A 22,343-nucleotide genomic window follows, 5' to 3' on the forward strand; every position below is an offset into this window, starting at 1 on the left:
GTGCCATCTATCTTCAAAAGGCTGGGAAGGACCCCTCAAACAGTACACAGGAAAATCTCTTAAGCTGAATGCTGAAAAAAAATATTATCCCTCTCTATTCTAATGAAGGGCTCAAAGCCATCAGAGAATTAAGCAAATGGAATTACACTGCAATATACGTTCAGTTTAATTGCTAACTCTAAAAGTACTGGTCTAGTATTTCTTTTTCTCATTTTAGTTTTAGAAAAATAAGCCATATAATTTATACCAAAGCTACCAATTCGAATGTAACATGGTCAACAGATGGCAGATGGAAATATAACTTAAACAACTTTGATGATGAGTCACACTCAGTTCTGGCACACATTTTCATCACAGCACATCAAGCCTGGGTAAAACCTTTTCCCTTTTCTTATGGAACAGGACTGAGATGTACAAAAATCAAATGAAAAGACCTGGAGAGTATCACCCAAAGTGGCACAAGGAGGTGGCATCCATGGGAAGAGAGGAATTGTTAAGAGACTAGCTGGATTATTAGGGAAGGTAGAGATACAAAAGATTGTATAACTATCTTGTTCTAGCCTCCGTGCTAGAAATAGCTTCCATCTGAGTGGAAGAAAGGAACCCAGTAGTGGAAAGACAGTATTATGAGAAAGTTCAGGCTGGATGGCAGGAAGAGAGGAAAAAGTAACTGCTTTTCTGCTTCATTTCATGGATAAAATGCTGACTCACTTATGAGCAATCTTTGTTCTCTCAAAGGTTAGCTTTCCAGAAGTAATAGCCTGCTGTTAAAATGCAATTAATTCTTCTGAAATACATCTGGGTGCCAAAAAAATTAGAATAAATGGCAACTTTCCCACATACCTCACAAGTATGTCCATCTGTATTTAGGTTAACAAATGAAAGTTGTGCTTTTTCTGTGTTCCCATTGCCTATCCAGACTCCTGCCTTCTTGCAGCTTTGATTGGCAGCTACCATGCACTCTGCTGTAGATGTGCTGGGTATTGAAACATACCTCATCAAACAGATAAGCTCTGCAGAGTTCAGGATCTCATAAACCTACAAAGCAAGCCACAGCATGCACATGCTAATAACAATGGCTTATACAGTGATAAATAACAAGCAATGGATAACAAAGTTTTATGGAATATGGACAGAGTATCTCAGCAGGTCTGCTCATTTGTATTACCACTATTAATGAGCAATCTTTGTGCACTGAGCAACTTTACTTTGACTCTTACTTTTCTGTTAAAATTTCAGGAAGTCAATGGGGTTAAGGCATGTTTGAAAATTTCACCCATTTCAAAGAGCAATGCAAAGTGTGATAAGAGACAGTAGGTTTCAGATCCTCACTGCTGTTCCTCTCCTCACACGCATGAAACAGTGTAGGCTAACCACACTGAAACTATATAACAAAGTCCTTTTTGCATGGCTCTAGTAAAGACCATGAAGTAATCTGAATCCCATTTCACTATGATTACTATACAGCAACACAGGGAAAAACAGCAGGCTAGAATAAATTGTTGGTACATTTGAATGGAACAGTTTATCCTGGATGGCAAGAGCAGGCAACATTTCATGGCTGTTTCAGTTCCAGAAAAGAAGAACAGAAAAAACCCTGTGCCTCTACTGACTTAAAAGTCCCATTCCTTTTTAGAAAGCACAATAACTTAGTGGTATCACAAAAATACAAATAAATACACTACGTAATACCTGGGAAGATGTTGGTCGTTCCTGAGGGTTTTCCTTCAAACACTTTCTAATTAAATTTTCAACTTTAGGCCAGGGGGCACACCCATATTCTTTGACAGGATCTAAAATGTAAAATTAGATAACTTCTTAACCAGCCTTTACCATAGTTCAGAAATTAGAGTTCTGAATAACTTTCTTCTTATTTTAAGAATTCATCTAACTTCTTACAGAGCTTCTCTAAGAAATATCATTCTCTTAAGTAAAATGTCAGCATGAACAGCTTGGAATTGCTCATCTGCCATTAAATGCTAGAGCATGAAATGCTAGAGGTAGAGTCCTTTGCATTAAAAGCAGTTAAAGCAAACGGATTTTGTTTAAACTTTTTCTTTAATGTCCCTATACCTGGGATTGAATGTCAGATAAGTGTGAGTTGTGTATTGATTAATGCTGACCATTCAATGGTATGTCATTTCAGTCTGTAGTCTTTACAATTCCTGTGAACACTTTTTTCCACATTTATTCTTGTGTTTGGGCAGAGTACATGGAATACAGATGAATTTCCACTAAAATGTATAGTAACTGAGATAAACAACTCTACATAGTATTCACGAGATATAAAAGTTTAAATTCCCACTCAGTGCTTTGAATAGATCATCTTATGACTATAGGTGCTGACCTCTCTAAGAACAAATCACTTGTGAATAATGGTGCTTGTATTGCTTTTCCTTTTAGCTCATCATAAACCACAGCAGATATTCCAGTCCTGCATTAGACAGAGGTAACAATAATGATAAATACCTGCAAATGAGCATACTCTGTTCAGTAAATGATAAGCACTGTTTACTTGTGAGCTCAGCCAGCCCCTTCTTTGGTGGAAATATATAAATGATGAGCATGCGCACAGATGGAACTGTACTATCTCTAGAAACTAATACTTCTGATTATTTCATAGGGCTCATAATACAGAAAACAGCCAAATGGACAGCTGCACTTGAGAGAGTCATCAGTTCTTGGGATGGCCTCTTCAGGGAGCAGGTTTAAATTGTCTGAGCTATGAATTGGACTATTCTCCTTAAAGAGTAGAAAATGTATGAACTCTCTATATCTCCTAATGGAGCAGCCATGCCAGATTAAGTGGTATGGTTGCTGCCCTTTCCTAGATGGAGTGACCTTTCAGTCTTAAAGAATGTTTCATGAGTATATTCATTATTGCAGGGCAATAAATAAGAACGCCACACATTAAGCTTGTAGTACTATAAAAATTCAACAGCTCTTTACACAGAAATTGCCAAATACTGAGTTACACTGTCCAGCTGACTACATCATGTCCAGCCAGATAGCCTGTTTATTCTTCCTTCCAGCAGCCAACAACTACATATTGTAATGCAGATGGAATATGAAGAACGTTATGTAGCTGGGCAAGGACTTCACAATCTTGACAAGTTAAAAGGGAATTCCTATTTAAAACCTTTAGGGGTGGCTGCTCTATTAATGTAGTGGCTTTTTTTTTTTAAAATAAGATTATTTAAATATTTTTTAGGGTTTTTAAAAAAGATTTTAAGATATGCAGCTTCTTAAAAATGGATATTTTAACGTAATGTATCATGATCAAAGAACAGAAGTGGAATTGTGTTTCTATTAGTGCATGATATGCATTACCACAGTAATATGTAAGGGTCAAGTCCAGACATGGTATTAGAAGGTACCTTCAGCAACATCCATTTTAACTAGGTCTGGATAAAGTCCCAAGTATACAAACCCTCTATTTCTTTATAAAAGTGAACCAGCTAGGTATCTTGAAATTGCAGTAAAATTATAACCAACGTGATGTTGAATGGATGCCTATTTCTCACTATTTCAAGACCGTATGAAATTAGGAGAAGCTTCTAAAAATTCCTATTATTTAGCCTCCTCCTCTGATCACTGTCAGATACAACTTAAAACATGAGAGGTGTTATTTTTGGAGGAGGCAGGACAAATAGTCCACTTTCATGTTCACACTTCAAGAAACAAGGCATACCTGGTAACTTTCCTTGTATTGCTAATTCATCAAATTCATTTGGAAACTTCAAGCCTTCCATTATTCTACCTCCTCCTGTTAAAATGTCATAGAGCAGCAAGCCAAATGAATAAACATCAGCTTGCTGATTGTAAATAACATTTCCTCTGGCCACCTCCGGTGCTCGAAATCCTGCAAATACATCATTCATTAATAGTTATGATTCATACCAAGATAAAGCCATCTTTATCCTTTTAAGAGCAAACACTTATTGATGAAAATGTCACAGGAAGAAAACCAAAAATGGCACACTATTTCTGGGTTGGCAGTAGTTTGCATGTGGCAGACCTCCAAAAATATCTCCAGTCAGTATAAAGGAAGGGGACAGCACATCAGTTACAGAGCTCCTGCACCATTACACACAAAATAATTCATTTATCAATGAATACTGAAAGTGAAGGGCAAGTCTGCAGTCTTTATTGAAGGCGTAACATTTAACACTTGAAGTCACACCCTCATGCACAATTTCCAAGACCTAAAGGCACTTTTGAAAGTTGTTGAATTGTTCAGTGCTTTAAAATGGCCGCTAATATGTTCTCTCTAAAGTCAGGGAACAGTACAGGTACTTATTACCTTTAAAAAAAATTAAGACCTACCTAAACATTACTGAAAATTAAAAAACCCAAACAATTTTAGCAGTATAGTTTCAGTATCACAATAACCATACTAAAACAAGACAGCAAAAAATTATAATGAATGCATGTAATTTAATTTGTTCTCTTTTTAAACCTTTAGCATACTCCTTGATTTTCCTAAAAGGGGTTAAAACATTAATAGGAAGAAAGGCCAAAAGATATAAATCTGGCATCACAACTTGTAATACAATTAGGATTACATTTTGTGATTTTGATTAGAGTATAGATTTGAATTACTTCTTACAGACTACATAAAAAACATATTAGCTATTTTTTGATATAATGCACTGTAAACCAAAGCATTTTTCCATACCTGGTGTGCCTTCAGAGGTTTTTATTCCCATTCGGCAACAATACTGGGCAATGCCATAGTCAGCTATTTTTGCAATAACAGCTGAATTAGGATATAGGGTAAAGAGCAACACATTGTGAGGCTTTAAATCACGGTAGATGATCATTGCTGAATGCAGATACCTGTTAATCAAAAAAAGCATTCATAATTCAGGGATGCATCTATACACACGCTGAATGCATTATTCCCAGAACAGTAAATTGTGCTTTCAAATGTTAAATATTATGTGAAAAAATGTCGAACATCACCAACATGACACCGCCTTACTGGATATTGAGCTTAGAATTGTTCTGAAATACTATTTACTGGCACCTAAACACTGCAGTGTTTTAGCACCAAGTCTCATCTGAAGTGTCACTGGCAGTTTGAAAACTGAATCTTAGAAGTTTAAGCTTCATCGGTCCCTGAGCTCCTTTGCAGGTTTTGTCATTTTTACAGTCACACTTAAATAGCTCCTGAGGACATTCATGGACTTTCAGAACTTTAAAAATGCACTTAATTAATTTCTTTGACATTTTATTAAGAAATCAACAGCGACATAGAAATCTCACCCAGAGCTCTTGCTACTTCTCTACTTATATGAGCACCATTTGTTAGCAGAAAAAAACAGGTAACAAAAGTTTGTGTTATGTATCGGCTAATCGATCATAAAAATACAAGCATTTCTCTGACCTAGGGAATATTCTGCTTGAGATAAAAGAAAATAAAGCTTTTCATTTGCAGTATATTCTACTTGCAGCTGTATACTGTTTTTACAGCAACGCAGAAGTCATTTACCTTAAGCCATCAGCTACATGTAGAGCTATCCTGTGCTGAAGTGTTCTAGTTAAACTTGCATTGTCTTGTTGAAGCAAACGATCAAGAGATCCTTTAAGGGCTAATTCCATCACCAGCATCCGGGGACGGATTGCAGCAGCCAGCAGAGACACTAAACTAGGGTGATGGAGATGACAAAGCACTGCAAGCTCCTGTAAATTGAAAAATCAGATGAAATATTGCAAATAGCATAACTTCTGTAGCCCTGAAGTAAACTCAGAAATGTTTTGGAGTGAAGTCTTGCAATTTTCTTAAGATTTTCAAGCTCTTCACTAGGGTTGGTATTCCAAAAGCAGCACTACAGAAAAAAAAAAGGCAATTTCTTACTTGTCTTAGGAGCCTGAGGGAAGTATGTTTATTGAAAATCTTTACAGCAACCTCTTCTCCACCATAGGATGCACGGTACACAGATCCAAACCCACCATCACCTTTTCAATGATAAAATTGAAAAGAAGATTAAAAACAGAGGGATATCAACAATTTCTCAAAAGAATAGCTGAAAGGGTCCAATTTTAACATGTATGGATCATCCACTGTGTTAAGCTTCATGATCAGTAATCTAAATACATAAAACCCAGTGTCCTAGCACACAACTTAATGGAAAATTCCAAACTAAATAACCTGAAATTCAGAATACCTTAAAAAATACAGTTCTACAAAAACAGATCTCTAGAATGTTTTCCATATGTTGCAGAACTGACTTCAATAGATTTGTTTACATAAGCTCTGTAAAAAACCCTACAAAATAATGTTTACCCAAGAGAAATTCAGGAGCTTCATCAAATTCCAGCTCATCATTGTTCAACATAATATTTCTAGGCAAATCAGCCAATATCAGATCAGGAGCAATCTGAGCTATTGGAATGGTATGTCTTGGTTGATCTGGATTTACCAAAAGGTCACCTAAGAAAAACAAATGAGACAAAAAAAAAAAAAAAAAAAAAAAAGCAGCCATCATTCAAAAGGCACTGAAAGGTACATGGATCTCTGTGAGTGCATATGATCAATGTACCTAAAATTAAATTCATATATGCATGTGTGTGTATATATATATATATACACACGCACACACACACATAAACGTACATATATACATGTAAATATATGGAACAGAACACTAATTAAGTTTGCCATTCAACTTAATGTATCTTACATGTTTAAGTGTTTTCAAGGTTCTGTATATGTACCAATCAAATGTGATAGCAACTGTTGCGATGTAATAACACCAAACTAACCAAGGGATTATTTTTCTGTCTATAAAAAGAAAGAATTCTGTTAGTATGTAGAATGTCATCCTGAGTATTGCCTTTTAAATTACTGTTGTACATGGTCCAATCAAAAGATCTAGTACCAGTTTTACTATGTTGTGGATTCAATTCCATGAATGAAGTTGCATTATCGGTATCATGACAAAATGATTCTTTTCATTATTGCCATTTATACATAACTATACAGACTAGCTGCAATCTGTCCCATTATTCTATACTTATACAGATGGCTCTTACATAAGAAAATGAACAAGTTGCTTTTGACGTATACTGTAATTATTTCCTACAGAAATGAAACATTTTTAAGTAAAGTGAAATATCCAAATGTTATAAAGGGGATGTCATAGAATATTTATCTACATACAAGTGTAGCTCTATATAGCTCATATGGCACGAATATATACCTTCTTCAGCTTTTCTAAGTAAGTCATCAAGTAGTATTTTTTGGTGTTCTTCACCATCCTGAAAGCTGTACAGAGCCCATTTCTTCAACAGTGTTTCCCCTTCACCACATACATCTATATCCAGCAAACCTGGAAACCATTCTTCCATAAGAGAATCTATGTGATCCACAACTTGCCCCAAAAGGATGCACCCTTTAAGAAACCAAAAGAGGGATTACAGCCTCAATCTGCCATACTTGTAATTACAAAGCTAAACTCTACATTCCAAAGGCAAAAGCACAACAAACCAAAATGCCAAGCTGCAATCAAACTGGAGCAAAAATCAGGCTCAGGAATAATTAACCTTTTCTGCAAGAAGGTGCTGTAATTTTCAAAAAACTGTCGGGGTTGTTGTCAAATACTGCTGATTCCACTAGACAATACGCTTCAGGAGACCAATTCAAGTAGATGCCTTGTCTCCAATACATTCTATTAGGACGAAGAGCTCGCTCTAGAAAATACAAGATTAGATTAAAAACCTGATCTCCAATAGGAATGTCATATTTTAAAATATTCAGAATAGTTCATGGTACTTTAAATATTTAATTGTGATTGTAGGTTTATGCCTACCCAAATAACAAACAAAATAAAGGCTACAACTTTGCAGACAGAATAGTCCCACAAAAGCTGATCATATGTCAACCAGCATTCAGTTCTGTTAAGGCACATCCACAAACTAAATATTTAATCAGATGGTAAATCATGTAGCAGGTGATGCATGTAGGGTAGGGATTACAGAAATGCATAGGTACATTCAAGTTAAAACACAGAATATCTTAGGCAACATATGAAAAAAAGTCAGCGATTTGATCTTTTCCACTATCATACACTCATGAAATAGCAAGATGTGACTGGAATTCTATGCTCAGGGGAAAACTGAATGCCAGAAGAGCAGGCAGTTCTAAATCATAGTTGTAGACCATTAGCAATGCATATTTTTCATACTTTACTCGTCACCAGTATTGATAAATCACACATTAAAAACCCAAAGATAAATGAAATTGCAAAGTTGAGCAGACAGATCTCATGTCAAAGCACAGATTATTGGAAAAAAAATTAGACAACACCCTCCCCCTGCCCTTCTGATAAAAGCAAAGTTTTTAGACTTTCATAAAGGGAGAATCAATGAACCTGAAGAAAAGCAGTTTGTATTTCTTTCTGGAAGACACATCCTTTCCTGTATTCTTTGTAAAAGCAAACGGCAATGTTGCATAAATATAAGGATTTCCTCCATCTCTAGCATGTGAAAGAGAAATAGCTGGCTTGCAACCTTCACTTTCTTTTGCACACCACTGTAAAGATCAGGCACTGTCTGTTCCTGGATATATCTAAGTTACAAAAACGACCACTGCTCTTTTTCTCACATTTGTGAAGTGGCCAGAAATTAGGTAAAGCAAAACAATGTTGGGGATTAGAGCTTTAACATGTAGGTGTTGGCATTCAAAGCAAACATGCTCGCTATTGCTTTTGGAGATAAAGATTTGTACCTCTTCCTGACAGCATGTAAGGTGATATTTCAAGCAACCTGTTGATCAGCCTGGACCAAAATCCCATAGGAAAGTATGGCATCTCATAAAGCCTGATGATAATTTCTGAATTTTCACAGTGGGGAAGTTCTATAACAGGTCTGTGATCAGACAAACTGAAAGAATAAAAATATTAGACAGTAATTTAATGATGTAATTTATCCAAACTGACTGATGACATACACTATTATGTAAAATGTATTATTTATTAATGAATGAATGATTCAAATGATCAGGGAGCAGACAGATAATGTATTTGCTTATTCTGCTTGCTTGTGCTAAAGTGGAGTTCTGCTGTAATTTAAACCCAGCAGAACCTCACTAACAATCATTAGATTTTGAATGTAAATGTGAGAAAAACCTGAGACACATAAAAGGCAAGTAAGGCATTCAGATAAAATCTTCCTATCCCAGGACTTTGAAGAATGCAGAAGCTCTAACCAATGCAACCATGCAACACGCTCTCCATTAAGGAACATAAGCATTATTAAACACATTAGGGAAATCTGTAACTGAGGCAGAGAAACCGTCTTACCTGCTGCAGATAAAGCAAAAAGACCGCATTAAAATTCATAACACTTTTTTGTCACCACATTGAATAACTAGACTGTTTGGAAGAGATACTGTCTCTGAGTAACTTGACTGTGGTTCTCACTCCAAGCAAATAGGCTACAGAAATTCACGGTTATCTTTTATATTGCAATAAATATCTGTAATGCTGGCACATACTGGAATGTAAAGCTAAATTATAATCTTCCTGATGTAGTCTCAAAGCATGGTAACTGTAAAAGAAATACTATCCTCATAAAGCATTTTATCATTTATAGATTCAATTTACCTACCGTGCTAATATGATGTAAGCTTCATCTGCTACAAGGTCAGCTTAAGATGTCTCTGAAAGCATTACTAAAATGTAGTGTACTAAGTATATATCATTCTTTCATATACCAAATTGCTTTGATGATCAGTTAAACTAGTTAGCCTGATGGGAGGTTTTTATTTTGATTGATCTTTATGGCTGTCATTTGTGGGTTTAACTCTTTGCTTACCTGCTTGGGATTAGTAGTTGATCCTCTCCTAATGGCAAAGCAATCTGAAACTTTTCCAGAAGCTTGAAGTATTGTGACATGTAGATCTTGGGAAACTTGCTCTTCTTTAAAAGGAATTTTTCCACATCTGAACGCTTTACAATTCCCTTAGGATATTTAGAAAAGCCTTCCACTTTCACCATCAGAATCTTTCAAAAAAAGTAAAACAATTTCAGGTGTACAGTCATCATGAGATTGCATTTTCCTGACAAACTTTGTTCCCTGAAATATTTGGTAGCCTATTATTTAGGGGGAAAAAATAAGACTCCATTTCACAGTGAAACCAAACTTTTCCATAATGCTAGCCAGCAAGAAGACAGCAGTGAAAAAACTTAACCTGTCCAAGCCACTTGTGTGCTACCATTCTTCAGTAGCTTTCACTGTGTGTTGTGATCTTCTAGGTCTTTTCTCACTCTTAATCCCACCAACTTTAAAGATTCAAACTTACATTTCTGCCATCCTATTTCCTGCACTGAATGGAAGTAAAGCCTCAGAGGTTAGAAAATCTGAGTATATATAAAAAATTTTGAGTGTTTCTAAATCAACATTTCAACAACGGTTTCACTTAAGCAGTCAGTCTGCTACTCTCCCGTCCCAACATGTGAATCCATATCACTCACTTTCCTCTGCCATCACTACCAAGCCCACAATGACCCTTCTTCCCCCATTCTTACTACTTTAATCAAACGTTCCAGCTTTCATCTCAACCTATTGCAACATATTGCAGGATTACTTTGCATCTGTGGGGTTTTTCTATTCTACATGTATTCTTGTGTCCAATGCAATTTAAATGATACTGGACATTGCAGTGTAAGAACGTAGAACCACTGAGACAGTTGTCTAGAAAGCAAAGGAAACAGAAAGAGCCAGGTAAACCAATCTGGGCCCTGAGAAAATTCTAGATCATGAAACAGTAAAGTAATGGTGAAGAAGAATCACTGATAAGTTACGGTGGTTTCAGACAGGCAAAAAAGTTCCATGAATGTAGATACAAAAACTAATCAGAGTCAAACCTGTGCCATGATTTTACATAGCCACTTAGGATCTACAAAATACAGATCTCTTAGCTGTAGTGCTGGGTCTTGAAAATGAAGGAGTACACCTGCGCAAAGAATATTGTAATTAGCAATGCATTTCTCAAGCTCCATATTAAGCAAAGTAAACAGTCCACTCTGGACTGCAGTTTGAATAATACAGCTATTGAATTTATGTCAGTATCTCAGGAGAGTATAATGCAATCACGGTTTGTTCAGCTTTACCTTTATTTTCAGATGTTTTGTTAGATTTGTAATCTGACTTGTTTTTTTGCCAAGCAGCTATGCTCTGTGTGGTTTATTAGGTAATCTTATGAAGTCTGTAGGGCATTGAGATAAGCTGTCACATGTATTCATCTAACCGCTGTTCTATTCAAGCTATTACAGCAATTGCATCTTTCTTCAGAAACTGTGCTATCTAACCAGCAGGTATGATGTTTTCAAGGAGGGCTAAGAGATTAAATTGTTACAGTAGTGATCCTTTATATCATGGAATTCCTTTATGACATAACAACCTGGATTATCAAACTACTGTTACCTAACCTTAAGCATTTCAGCTCAACACTTTGTGGCAACCTTGTGCAAGATATAAAAATGCACAGAGGTCTGTCTGCTGCAGATTTGCAACAAAGTCCTAACAAACATACATTGAAGATAATATTTTACCTGATTCATTAAGAAAGTGAATTGCATGAGGGAGTTCATTTTCATCCAATTGTAACTGGCTTTCTTGTACCAGTTCCAGTAAACGTTTCTGATCAATCACAGGAAATTCAACTGGGACATTTTTACGTTCCAGCAAAATTCTCTTCTCCAGCTCCAAGTAGCTGTCAGGAATTAGCTGACCGACCACTGGTTGATCTCTGATCTGTTTAATTAGGAATAATAATCTTAAATGTATTAATTTATTCATGTGAAATGCAGACAATAAAACTAAGATGTAAGCTGGGTATGTCCACTCAATAGTAGCAGTGAGAAGGAACAAGAACACTCCTTTATTGACTAGCATGGTTTCTGAAAGGTAGATTATTTCAGAATTATAATATGAATATCTTTCTATTAATAAATACTCAAAGAACATATTTCCATATTACACGTAAATAAAAAATAAAAAATTATGTCATCTCAGAAGACATAATTTCAAAGAGAAGCTTTGATTTGAAGTAAAAGGAAAATATTCACTATATGAACAGATGATGTCATATATCTCAGGTTAACACAAGACAATAGGCAAATGAATAAAAAAAAAAAAGATACCTTTTGTAATCTGTAATATCTCTAGACATGTCTTTAGATAAACTGGGGGGAAAAGGGTAGTAGCTCAGTTAAAAGTCTCCACTGCTGATAGTCAGTGGTCAAGAGGATCAGCTTAAGATGATCTTAAGAGGAGAGGAAGAAATAAATTTAGCCAAGCTAGTGAAACTTAGGGGAAACAGAGTTGGGTGCTTTGCCCCTGTTCCTGACCAGGTTCTTCATTCTCCATAGGTGCTAAGCTAGTAATTTTTTTGAGGAAATGGGAAACAATTTTCCCAACATTTCCAAATTGGCTTCTTAGTTTGTAATCTTCCTCTCAAAGAAGTTAAACACCAATGCACTGTGGTATTTTTATGTGTCAAAAATTAGTACCTTGTGAAAATGTTATTAGTACCTTGTGTAATTTCAAAGACTCAGAGCACTTGATGACAATGTTGAATACTTAACTCATTTTGCCTAACTTCTAAGCAGGTGCCTTATAACACTCCTTTCACAGTGTCTACATTATTTATGGAAACTACCTCCTTTCCTTCAGGCCACCTTACATTTGTGTAGAAGTGTAAACATCAGTTTAAATCATAGTCACAAGAGATGTGGATGTTATAGGAACAATTTTTAGTTCCCTAAGAGGGAAATGTTTTCAAAAAGCAGAACTTCTCCTGAGTGTTGAAGAAGTACAGTGAAATATAGGGCTACATATACCTTTACAAACACCAGCTCTATTCATGCCTACTGGATGTATGAGAGGTGGAATTAATCCATTCCATCTGAACAGGCCACTTCATTGCCTCTTAGCACTGGTTAGCTATTCCTTGAACTGTGGAATGAAGTTAGGCATATTATGGATGTGGCTAAGCTGCTAGTTTCTGAGAAACAAGAGGTGTGCGCACTCTTTCTCTCCTTTGTAACACCACTAGTGTGAGGCTGATCATAAATACAGCATTTGCTCTATAAAATCTTCGAAGCAGTAATTCAGAAGAAATTTGGGCTCTGCTATGGTCTATGAAGTTCTGCCATTGACTTCAGTAGCACAGGACATCACCTTTTCTCTTTAACATGTTTTGACACTACACGATTGATATCGTATAAATGAATAAATAAAAATATGTATTTTTTTTTGCTACAGATTGGATCCTGTCTTTCTATAAGCTCCATGCCTGCGCTAGTCTCTTCACGCTTGTGATTCACATTTAGAGCTTCACGTTGTGGCTACAGACATAGCAGGGAATGAGTGGTAGGGATGACTTTGGAGACAACAGAACTATGAGTGCAGATTCTCCAGTTCAGGAGGATCATTCAGTCCAAGGGGTCTTCTTTTCCTGCTTTAATTCACTTTCCTCTTTCTAGAAATGGTTGCACACTATGTAAAATGAAATCAGTAAATGGAGAATTAGTTGACTTTCAGAAATCACAAAATCTTATTTTCTGGTCCCCATAAATCTTGCAATACTTATTATTGCAATTACATGTTGCCATCCAACAACAACCAGTTTTTGTTCACATTTCTTCCTAAGAAAAAGATGGCCTGTTTTTAATTAAATATTCTATTTATGGCCCTAGTGATTGAAAACATAACTGAGCTGAGATTTTTACTAGGTTGCTTGTTTTGGCAGAAAATGAAATGAAAACAAACCTGGTGATTTTCCTTCATTATTTTGCTGTGTGTAACATTTTATAGAAGGCAAAATGAGTTTGCTATCACACTAAAAATGTATTTAATCATGTGTTAATTAACGTTTAAAAATATATTTACTTAACTAAAACTAGAATGTTTTCAACATTACGAACAGTAGGTATCTTACCTTGAAATGAAGACTTTCCTTTATTATGATTTTCCGAAGTCTGATAATGGAATCGGATTCTTCCGTAGCATTCACAAAGTGATAATCTTGGATTGCTGGGAAGCCTCGCTTATTCAACAGCTCTCTAGTAATTTTACTCATGCAGGCCTTACGTTGCATTTCATCAGAAACATCTAAATGAGTGCCAACAAGAATGACGGGCGATGTTGAAGCTCGAGCCTGTTATTAAGATCCATACAGTTGTTTAACTCAATAGTGCATGCTGATGTAATTGTTTTATATCCACACAAAATGCAAACAATTTAGTCAAAACAATCAATACAATGAAAAAAGCAACTGTTTCTCCCTCTTTAAATATATCTCTTTTACATAAGTTTGAAATCTGAAATACGATGTCATGTCTTCATCCAGAGTAAGTTTAAACTACAATCCCACATAATAGCCTTGACTGGATAAGGCAGTAAAAATGCATCAGCCTATAAATATGAAACATTTTTTAACATACAGAGAGCAGTCTATTTCCAAATAGAAATATTAAAAAATCAGCTTTTTCTAAAAGGAAGCAGTATAGATCAGGATTTCATACTTTGCAGATTAATTGCAAATTAATTGACAACTTGTCATTGTCAGTAAGATAGAGGAACAACTGTATTTTTCATTAAAAATGCCCAACAAAATAGAAAAGCAAAGGGTACTCTGCTAGTTGTCACCAGAACAGTGCAGCAATGAAACACCAGTGAGTACTGCATAGCAAAGGAGAACACATCAGAAATGCTCTTCATCAACACTGAAGAGACTGTAACTCTCTGTCGTGTATCACTGCACAAGGTGAAAAGAGTGAAAAAGATGAGTTTAACAAACAGGATCAGTATACAAAAATCTTTATGTAATTGCATTGCCCAGCCACGGCTAACCATCATACAAAAGGAAAAGACAAGTAATGCTCACCATGGGGTGATTCCATCAAATGAAAATAAAACACATAGAGCAAAAGAAAAATATATAGGCAGATTCTCAGACCAATTTCCCTACCATAGTCCTGGAATCATCCCTATTAACAATAGGGTGCTAAGCATGCACTTAACAGCATGATTTCAAACCTGCATCTAGTCAGTTTAACTTTAGCCAAATTCTGATTTCCGCAGAATTTACAATGGCATAAAAGAAAAAGCAGGTTTAACTCATCATCCCTTTAATAATACCCATTTCTTATTTTTATCAGTCAAGTTAAAAATATTGCCAGAACATACAAACTATTATTTTGCAAATCACTCTGACCATTTTAAGAACAAAATGGTGCTAATCATGTCTTTGTATGTCTACAAATATTTTCATATCCAATATATGATTACTTCAGCTCTTGTTTCATCTTACTATTTTTATTTGCTGAAGAGCTTCTTTCCTCTTCCCCTGTCTAAAAATATTTGTGGTTAATTTGCTGTTCACCAACAGCTCCCTGGAAAGTGGAATTCCATTGTGTATTACCTTGATGTTAAAAAGCCATGGCTTCATAGCATCCACCTCTGCTTGTCCTTTGCTAAGATCATAAACAGCGAGATATAAAGCTCTTTGGGTCATAAAATGAGGATGGGTACTGTAGAATTCCTCTTGTCCTAATGATAAAAAATTTCCACTGTTGAGAACTTCCCTCGTGGAATATCTTCAGATTACAAAAAGGCAGGAGAACACTTATTCTCAGATCACTAATCCACAAATGAAATCAATGCTTACAGAATATTGTCTAAATTGACAGGAAACCTGTAATAACTATGAATTTTAGGTAGGTACTCTGTGGTAGCTCATTGACTGAAGTGTAATATTGAAGTATGTAAGCTAGTTTTAAATCAAGAAGTGTAAGATTTAACAACTAGATAAACATCGTTGCTGCAAAGACAACTTGAAAGGTCATGATTCTTTTAAAACTCCAGTATTTCTCCCTCACTCCTTCCTTCCCTTCCTTTCTTCTTCCCTCCCTTTCTCCTATCCTTTCAGCAACTTCAAAATAAGATTCCTACGTTCGCATGATTAAGCACTTAAAATCACAATGGAAGCTGGACATTCAGCTTTAATTCTGCTCTTCTGTGCTTATCCATTGTGATACAGACTGTATTTAAATGATTGCGGACCAATGTTTAAAAATAACTTTTCTATAGCCTAAAATACCCCTGAATTTTAGAAGTGCTTCTGGAGTCCCCCAAACTTAGAAAGTTTTCCAAAGTCCAAAGTTTAAAGATGCCCCCTAAGTGCTTTGTCTTCTGTGACATTACAAAAGGTGAGACTGTAGAGCCTAGAGAGACTCAGACTATAAAAGGGAGAAACAGTTGAGTGGAAGATGATTCTTCTGGTGACTGATTACAAGCAGTTTCTTACTATTCTGAAATGACAGTTCTAGAGTGCTATGGTTGAAACGAGTGGTCAGACCACATTTGGTGATGAGAAATTCCTGAGGCCTTATATTAAATTTGAGATATTATCTGCCAATTTACAGAATTCACTAATATAGAAGTGGTTACTTGACTTTTGGTGTAAACTTGCATGATTCTACTGTCCAGAATTCAAAATTTCACAGGCTGACTCTAAGTAATGCAGTTAGAAAAGAAAATAGTAAAGGACAATAAGCTCTTGAAATACCTCCAAAATCCCACACATTTAATATAAGCTCTTTCTTCATTTTGCCTTTCCCTTGAATGATCCAGTCTTTTACATCAATGCCTACTGTAGCTTTTGGAGAGCCCAATTCTGTTCGTTTGCACTTCATTAGTTGTTGTAGCAGGGTGGTTTTCCCACTGCCAGTGTTTCCAACAATCATGAGCTTCATTCTGTTATAAGGTACAGCCTTCTTCAGTCGTTGTTGAAGAAATCTGGCATAAAAAAGTTTGCAGAACTCATAGAAGTGTATAATAAAGAAAATATCAACAGAACACAAGACCATACCATTTTCTTCAAATTTTCAGTATCTGTTTGACGTTACTGGGATTTTAAGTCTATTCTAATTTCTGACGTGAAAGTTAAAGCTTAATTCAGAATGTGTCTCTTTATTTTGTAAATAAAACAGAAACATATTAGAAATAACTGGTAAGTACCACTTATTGCATGGTTTATAGAAGCACCAAATTCAAGAACTAATACTATTATAGTCTAAATCACTATAATCTATTTTATGTGTGCGTTGATATATGATACCTTTCGTAGAGTAGCATGCTGGAATTCATATGACAAACCAGCATGTCTTTTCAAAAGGATATGTTCTTTTCTTAATGTTTACTGCATATCCCGAGAAAGCAAAACAAGAATATTCAAGAACAATAGGGCAACAAACCTGATAATGTCTCTGGCTTTGAATCCCACATGTTTGAAGTCTAAATTAAGATGGAGTCCTTCCAAAGGAAGATCCCAGATTTTGGACAGTCTTCCCATTTCATCTGGAAAGAATCTCAAATCGGGATTATGACTTACATCCAGAGAAGTCAAATTCTCTAGGAAGCCAATCTGAGGAGGAATCTAAGTAAAAGAACATTTAATGGGCAATTAAATGTTAAAAAAAAAAAAGTATGAGCATGAATACATTAATGTTTAGCAAAACTAGGTATTATTTTTACCACTGTAGTTTAACTTTTTTTAGTAAACAGGCCTAATATTCCACACTAATAGACAAAGGACCTCATAATGAAATAATTATACAAACTGATTATATAACACATTCCAGACAGAAAAGCTTAATAGAATATGGTGATTTTCATTCACAGGAAGCACTATTTGCACTAACATATCATTTCATTAATAGAATTTACAATTTTATGAGAAGTGATATGAAAATCAAATGAACATTGAAAAACTTCATTAAATTGAAAAATGATTTAATTTTCTTTAAGTAGAATCTTACACTTTACCTCCTTTAACTTGTTGTGGGACAGGTGTAGCTTTTCTAGCCTAGACCATGCACATGCCTTTTCACTTAAGTCCAAGACGTCTATTTGATTATAATTAAATAACAGCTCCCTTAAGTTTAATGATTTCCAGTGCATTGGTCCAGGCAGGCTTATGATCTTGTTTTGGCTTAAATCTACTGATCGCAAACTAAAAACATGAAATTAAAAAAAAAAGAAGTTAGCAAATGAAAAAAATAAACCTGAGACTAACTGGAACTGTATTAATTTTTAATAAATAAACAAATAGATTAGATATCAGAACAGACAGTTTTCTGACAGCAATGTACATAGAAGATAGAGAATTACTACTATAAGCAAAAGTAAGATGATATTATAAGTAGGTCTTCATTACCTCAGAAAAAATTATAAGAAAATAAATATGATTGATTCAGTATAATATTCTTTCAATGTATTTGTGAATGAAATTGCCTGGTAATGAAAATAAACATCCACACTATACTTTGTGTATAAGTTTCAGATAGTAAATTAAAGAGTCACTTTAAATAAGTGTACATATTGGGATAATAGTCCACTTCCTTCTTTATACAATTTGCAGACACGCATGGCTCTGTTCAGATTAGTAGAAGACACAGATAAACATGGTTCACATTCCTGTAGTGCACAACTAACATAATACTAATACGTATTTTCATGTGCTTTTTTATAAATCTCAAATTAAAAAAAAAAAAGCAATGGGGAACTTCCTGGTATTATCAACTTTCTAGAACCCAAGATTCCACTTATAAACTATGGAGCCCCACTAGGTGATCCAAACTGCTCTCTTTCTTGCTCCTAACTTAGGAAACTAACACCAGATGCTATGGCTACCTCACTTATTAGAATGTTTCTATGAATATATGTTTGTAAATACATGTATATGCATAAATTACATAGTTCAACTACACATGTATTTAAGAACTACATAAAAGAACATTTCATTCCCATAAGTCATCTGTTGGACAAATATGCTGTTTATGTACTGTGGAAAATGAAGCATGCAAAAAATCCATGCAACTCCTTATTGTCTGGGCTGGGAGATGTAGAACCTGAAAGCTGCACCTTTTTCAACATATCCATTAAAATTGCTGCTGTGAATAGAAATGTTAGCATGCTGAAACAGTGTAATATCGTGTTAATAAAGACATGCTCTATGTAAATTTGATTAATGTAAGTTCACAAATCTGTGGGTCTGCCCTCCCCATAGTGCCATCAGCACTCACATCTATCCACATCTATCAGATAACTGATCTGATCATCCCTTCCAAGCACTCCTTCCACAATCTGATTCTAGTGACCTGTTAAGGTCAGTAACTTCTATAAAAAAAAAGTCTGATTTTCACACGAGTACTGTTTTGAAGGTATGGCATTTATTTAAATGTCACATGCATCTTTATCACAATTCTATCTAGAGGAAGTGTCATTCTTTGAGAATAAATATCTTGTGATATTTGGGAAGTGAAAAACTAATCTCAGTAGCCTTGTGCAAAAGTCTGCAGAACTTCTTGAAAAGGAAAAAATTGCCAGTATCTTTTTACGGTTGGTTTCAAGAAAATAATAAAATTATTCTGGTCTCAGCAAGAACTGTCAGCTTCAGCAGTCAAGCAATATATTCTCAATAACAATGATTTGAATCTGAGGAATAGAATTTCTCAAAACAATGAAGAAAACATGACTGATTTGTCTTCAGTTAAAAGCTACTACATTTTGGATTTAATCTGTTAGAATATTTCCTGAAAATCAGTAAAACATGCAGAACTTTTTGCTTAACAAAGGTCTTGCCATCAGATTTTCTTCATCAAGAACTTGTCATTAACTTCAATGAATAAAATAGTAACTTACTGTGGTAGAAGAAGAACTGCTTCTGGAACATTAATAAAATGATTTTGGGACAATTTTAAGCTTGTTATGCTGGATGACAAGTCAGGTATTATTTCTAGAGCAGAAAAAGAGGTTAATCCTATTACTTTTCAGAACTGTTCATATTATTTTTAAGACTGGAATTTTCTAAAATCAAAGACAGACTAAAAAGTCAGTCTACCATCTTCTATACACAGGTCTTTGTACAAGCTACCAAAGGCAGAATCTGAATCTTTTTTTTAAAGCTTATTTAAAACTAAACTCCCAAAATGAAAGAAGTTTAGAACTGAGTTAATGTATTGGCTTTTATCACATTACATACTATCATACTTCATCTCATATTGGCACTAAACACTGCAATAATCTTACTTGCACTTTACTGTATTGCCAGTATACGTAACATTCCCATAATTCACCCAGTGAGTGGTGGGACTTATGCATATAAAAATGACTCTAATGGTTCAGCTATGTTTAATGCAGGCATAAGAGCTACCTTCTGAAATACTGTGACAATAATTTCAAAACGGAAGATTTTATGTCTTGAAGACAGAAATAAATTCTGACAGTAACTTATGAACTCCTGCAGAATCATTAAAAACTCATTTATGTAAGTTGTATTTTTCATAGTCAAATTAATTTTGACACCTTTGCATAAAGTATGCTAAGCCACTGAAACCCATTCTCAATTTAATTGCTTAAACACTGGGTTCTACTGAAGGTGATCTGCCCTGTGGTACCTAAGCCATCTGCACATGGCTTAGAGATACAACACAGGAACTATGGAAGACCTGCTTTTTCTGGACCAGAAGCTGTAAGCCAAGTGCAATACTTCAGGGCATCTCAAATGGCACCTGCATTCAGGCAAGTGAACCAAACATTCTGTCTTATTCAGAAGACAACACTGGATATAGTGGTAATACTTAGAATCATAGAATCATTTAGGTTGGAAACCTTTAAGATCATCAAGTCCAACCATAAACCTAACACTGCCAAGTCCACCACTAAACCATGTCCCTAAGCGCCACATCTACACATTTTTTAAATACCTCCAGAGATGGTGACTCAACCACTTCCCTGGGCAGCCTGTTCCAATGCTTGACAACCCTTTCAGTGAAAATTTTTTTCCTAATATCCAATCTAAACCTCCCCTGGTGCAACTTGAGGCCATTTCCTCTTGTCCTATCACTTGTTTCTTGCGAGAAGGGACCGACTCCCACCTCACTACAACCTCCTTTCAGGTAGTTGTAGAGAGCGATAAAGTCTCCCCTCAGCCTTCTTTTCTTCAGACTATACAATCCCAGTTCCCTCAGCCACTCCTCATAAGACTTGTGGCTCCAGACCCTTCACCAGCTTTGCTGCCCTTCTTTGGACATGCTCAAGCACCTCAGTGTCTTTCTTGTAGTGAGGGGCCCAAAGCTGAACACAGTATTCGATGTGCAGCCTCAGCAGTGCTGAGTACAGGGGGACAAACATTTCTCTAGTCCTGCTGCCCACACTATTTCTGATACAAGCCAGGACGCTTGTATTGTATGTATTTCAGTACAGTATTAAAGCTGTATTAGTACTAGATTTGCAAGCTAACTTTGAACAATTTCCTCTGCCTTTCCTCTGAACTTTCCCCAACAATATGTACGATCTTGAGTACACTCAACCATTTTTACAGCATCCATTACAAATGTAAAAACAAGATGAGTTACTCTGAGTCAGATCAAGTGTCCACCAAGCCCCACTGGAAGTATATGGCTTTCTAACACTGATCAAAAGCTGATGTTTAGGGAACTGTATAAACAAGGACAAGCAAATGTGGTATTCTCCTTTTCTATTCTCCCAAGACTCCAAATGCTGGTGGCTGAGGAATTTTGTTACTTGGAATGTTTTCTAGACGGTGAATCCTATTTTCACAGATACTTACCAAGAGCATTCATCCTGGCATTGAACTGCTCCAGTTTTGTACAGCCCATGAAGACATTCTCAGCAAGGGATGAAATATTGTTCTTACTAATGTTTAAAATTTTCAGTTCTTTCAAGCATATAGGTGAACATAAGCATGAAATTTTGTTTCTATGATAACACGAAGAAAAAAAATATCCGTTTTTTATTCAGAAACTATTAGCTAAACAGTTAAAGTAAAGAGTATTGATCTGGCAATGCTATCCTTACACTGGTAAACCAAAAATAAGATTTTTATCTATATAGAGACTGACCAGTCAGCAAAAACACTGGTACATGTGGCAACATGCAATAACATGACTGACATTAAGATTGTTTTAATTAATTTGGAGAGCAAATGTCAGAATGTACTACAAGGTGTCATTTCCTGATTACGTCCTGCAGCTCAATCTCACACAAAGAGGACTGTTGCATTTGTGAGTAGTTCTGTTTACTAAAGATATGCGTTTGGAGGATTATAATCACAGAATGACTATCAATCTAAAAAAAGAATGGAATTCCATATAGCGGATACAATTCAGGATGAGTATATATTGTTACAAACAATGTATTCTGGGAAGAAGAACACCAGAAAGAGAAAGATACAAAGATCTTGAAAATCCAGAGATAAACAAACCATGCAGCACTGTTTTGAAGGGTAATATTGCTAATAAAGTTCA

The 22,343-nt window shown here is 35.5% G+C and overlaps 2 protein-coding genes across 5 annotated transcripts in view; one reads left to right on the forward strand and one right to left on the reverse strand.

Moving 5' to 3' along the window:
- ERGIC2 (ERGIC and golgi 2) overlaps positions 1–22,343 on the forward strand; it is a 296,444-nt gene that overhangs the window by 42,811 nt on the left and 231,290 nt on the right. The gene's annotated exons all lie outside the window — the stretch shown is intronic.
- LRRK2 (leucine rich repeat kinase 2) overlaps positions 1–22,343 on the reverse strand; it is a 70,179-nt gene that overhangs the window by 10,743 nt on the left and 37,093 nt on the right. For all 4 annotated transcript variants that reach the window (XM_049814291.1, XM_049814292.1, XM_049814293.1 and 1 more), the window contains 20 exons: positions 21,647–21,795; positions 19,717–19,810; positions 17,839–18,025; positions 17,268–17,449; positions 16,580–16,809; positions 15,434–15,561; positions 13,949–14,167; positions 11,559–11,760; positions 10,872–10,960; positions 9,820–10,007; positions 8,732–8,886; positions 7,549–7,695; positions 7,206–7,397; positions 6,290–6,436; positions 5,861–5,961; positions 5,495–5,685; positions 4,679–4,839; positions 3,692–3,862; positions 1,693–1,793; positions 844–1,038 (listed from right to left, as the gene is read on the reverse strand). In XM_049814291.1, coding sequence (XP_049670248.1) covers positions 844–1,038; positions 1,693–1,793; positions 3,692–3,862; positions 4,679–4,839; positions 5,495–5,685; positions 5,861–5,961; positions 6,290–6,436; positions 7,206–7,397; positions 7,549–7,695; positions 8,732–8,886; positions 9,820–10,007; positions 10,872–10,960; positions 11,559–11,760; positions 13,949–14,167; positions 15,434–15,561; positions 16,580–16,809; positions 17,268–17,449; positions 17,839–18,025; positions 19,717–19,810; positions 21,647–21,795 — 3,229 coding nt within the window. The remainder of the gene's footprint in view (positions 1–843; positions 1,039–1,692; positions 1,794–3,691; positions 3,863–4,678; positions 4,840–5,494; positions 5,686–5,860; positions 5,962–6,289; positions 6,437–7,205; positions 7,398–7,548; positions 7,696–8,731; positions 8,887–9,819; positions 10,008–10,871; positions 10,961–11,558; positions 11,761–13,948; positions 14,168–15,433; positions 15,562–16,579; positions 16,810–17,267; positions 17,450–17,838; positions 18,026–19,716; positions 19,811–21,646; positions 21,796–22,343) is intronic.

The sequence above is a fragment of the Accipiter gentilis genome, chromosome 11, assembly GCF_929443795.1.
Source record: "Accipiter gentilis chromosome 11, bAccGen1.1, whole genome shotgun sequence".
NCBI classification, from domain to species: domain Eukaryota; kingdom Metazoa; phylum Chordata; class Aves; order Accipitriformes; family Accipitridae; genus Astur; species Astur gentilis.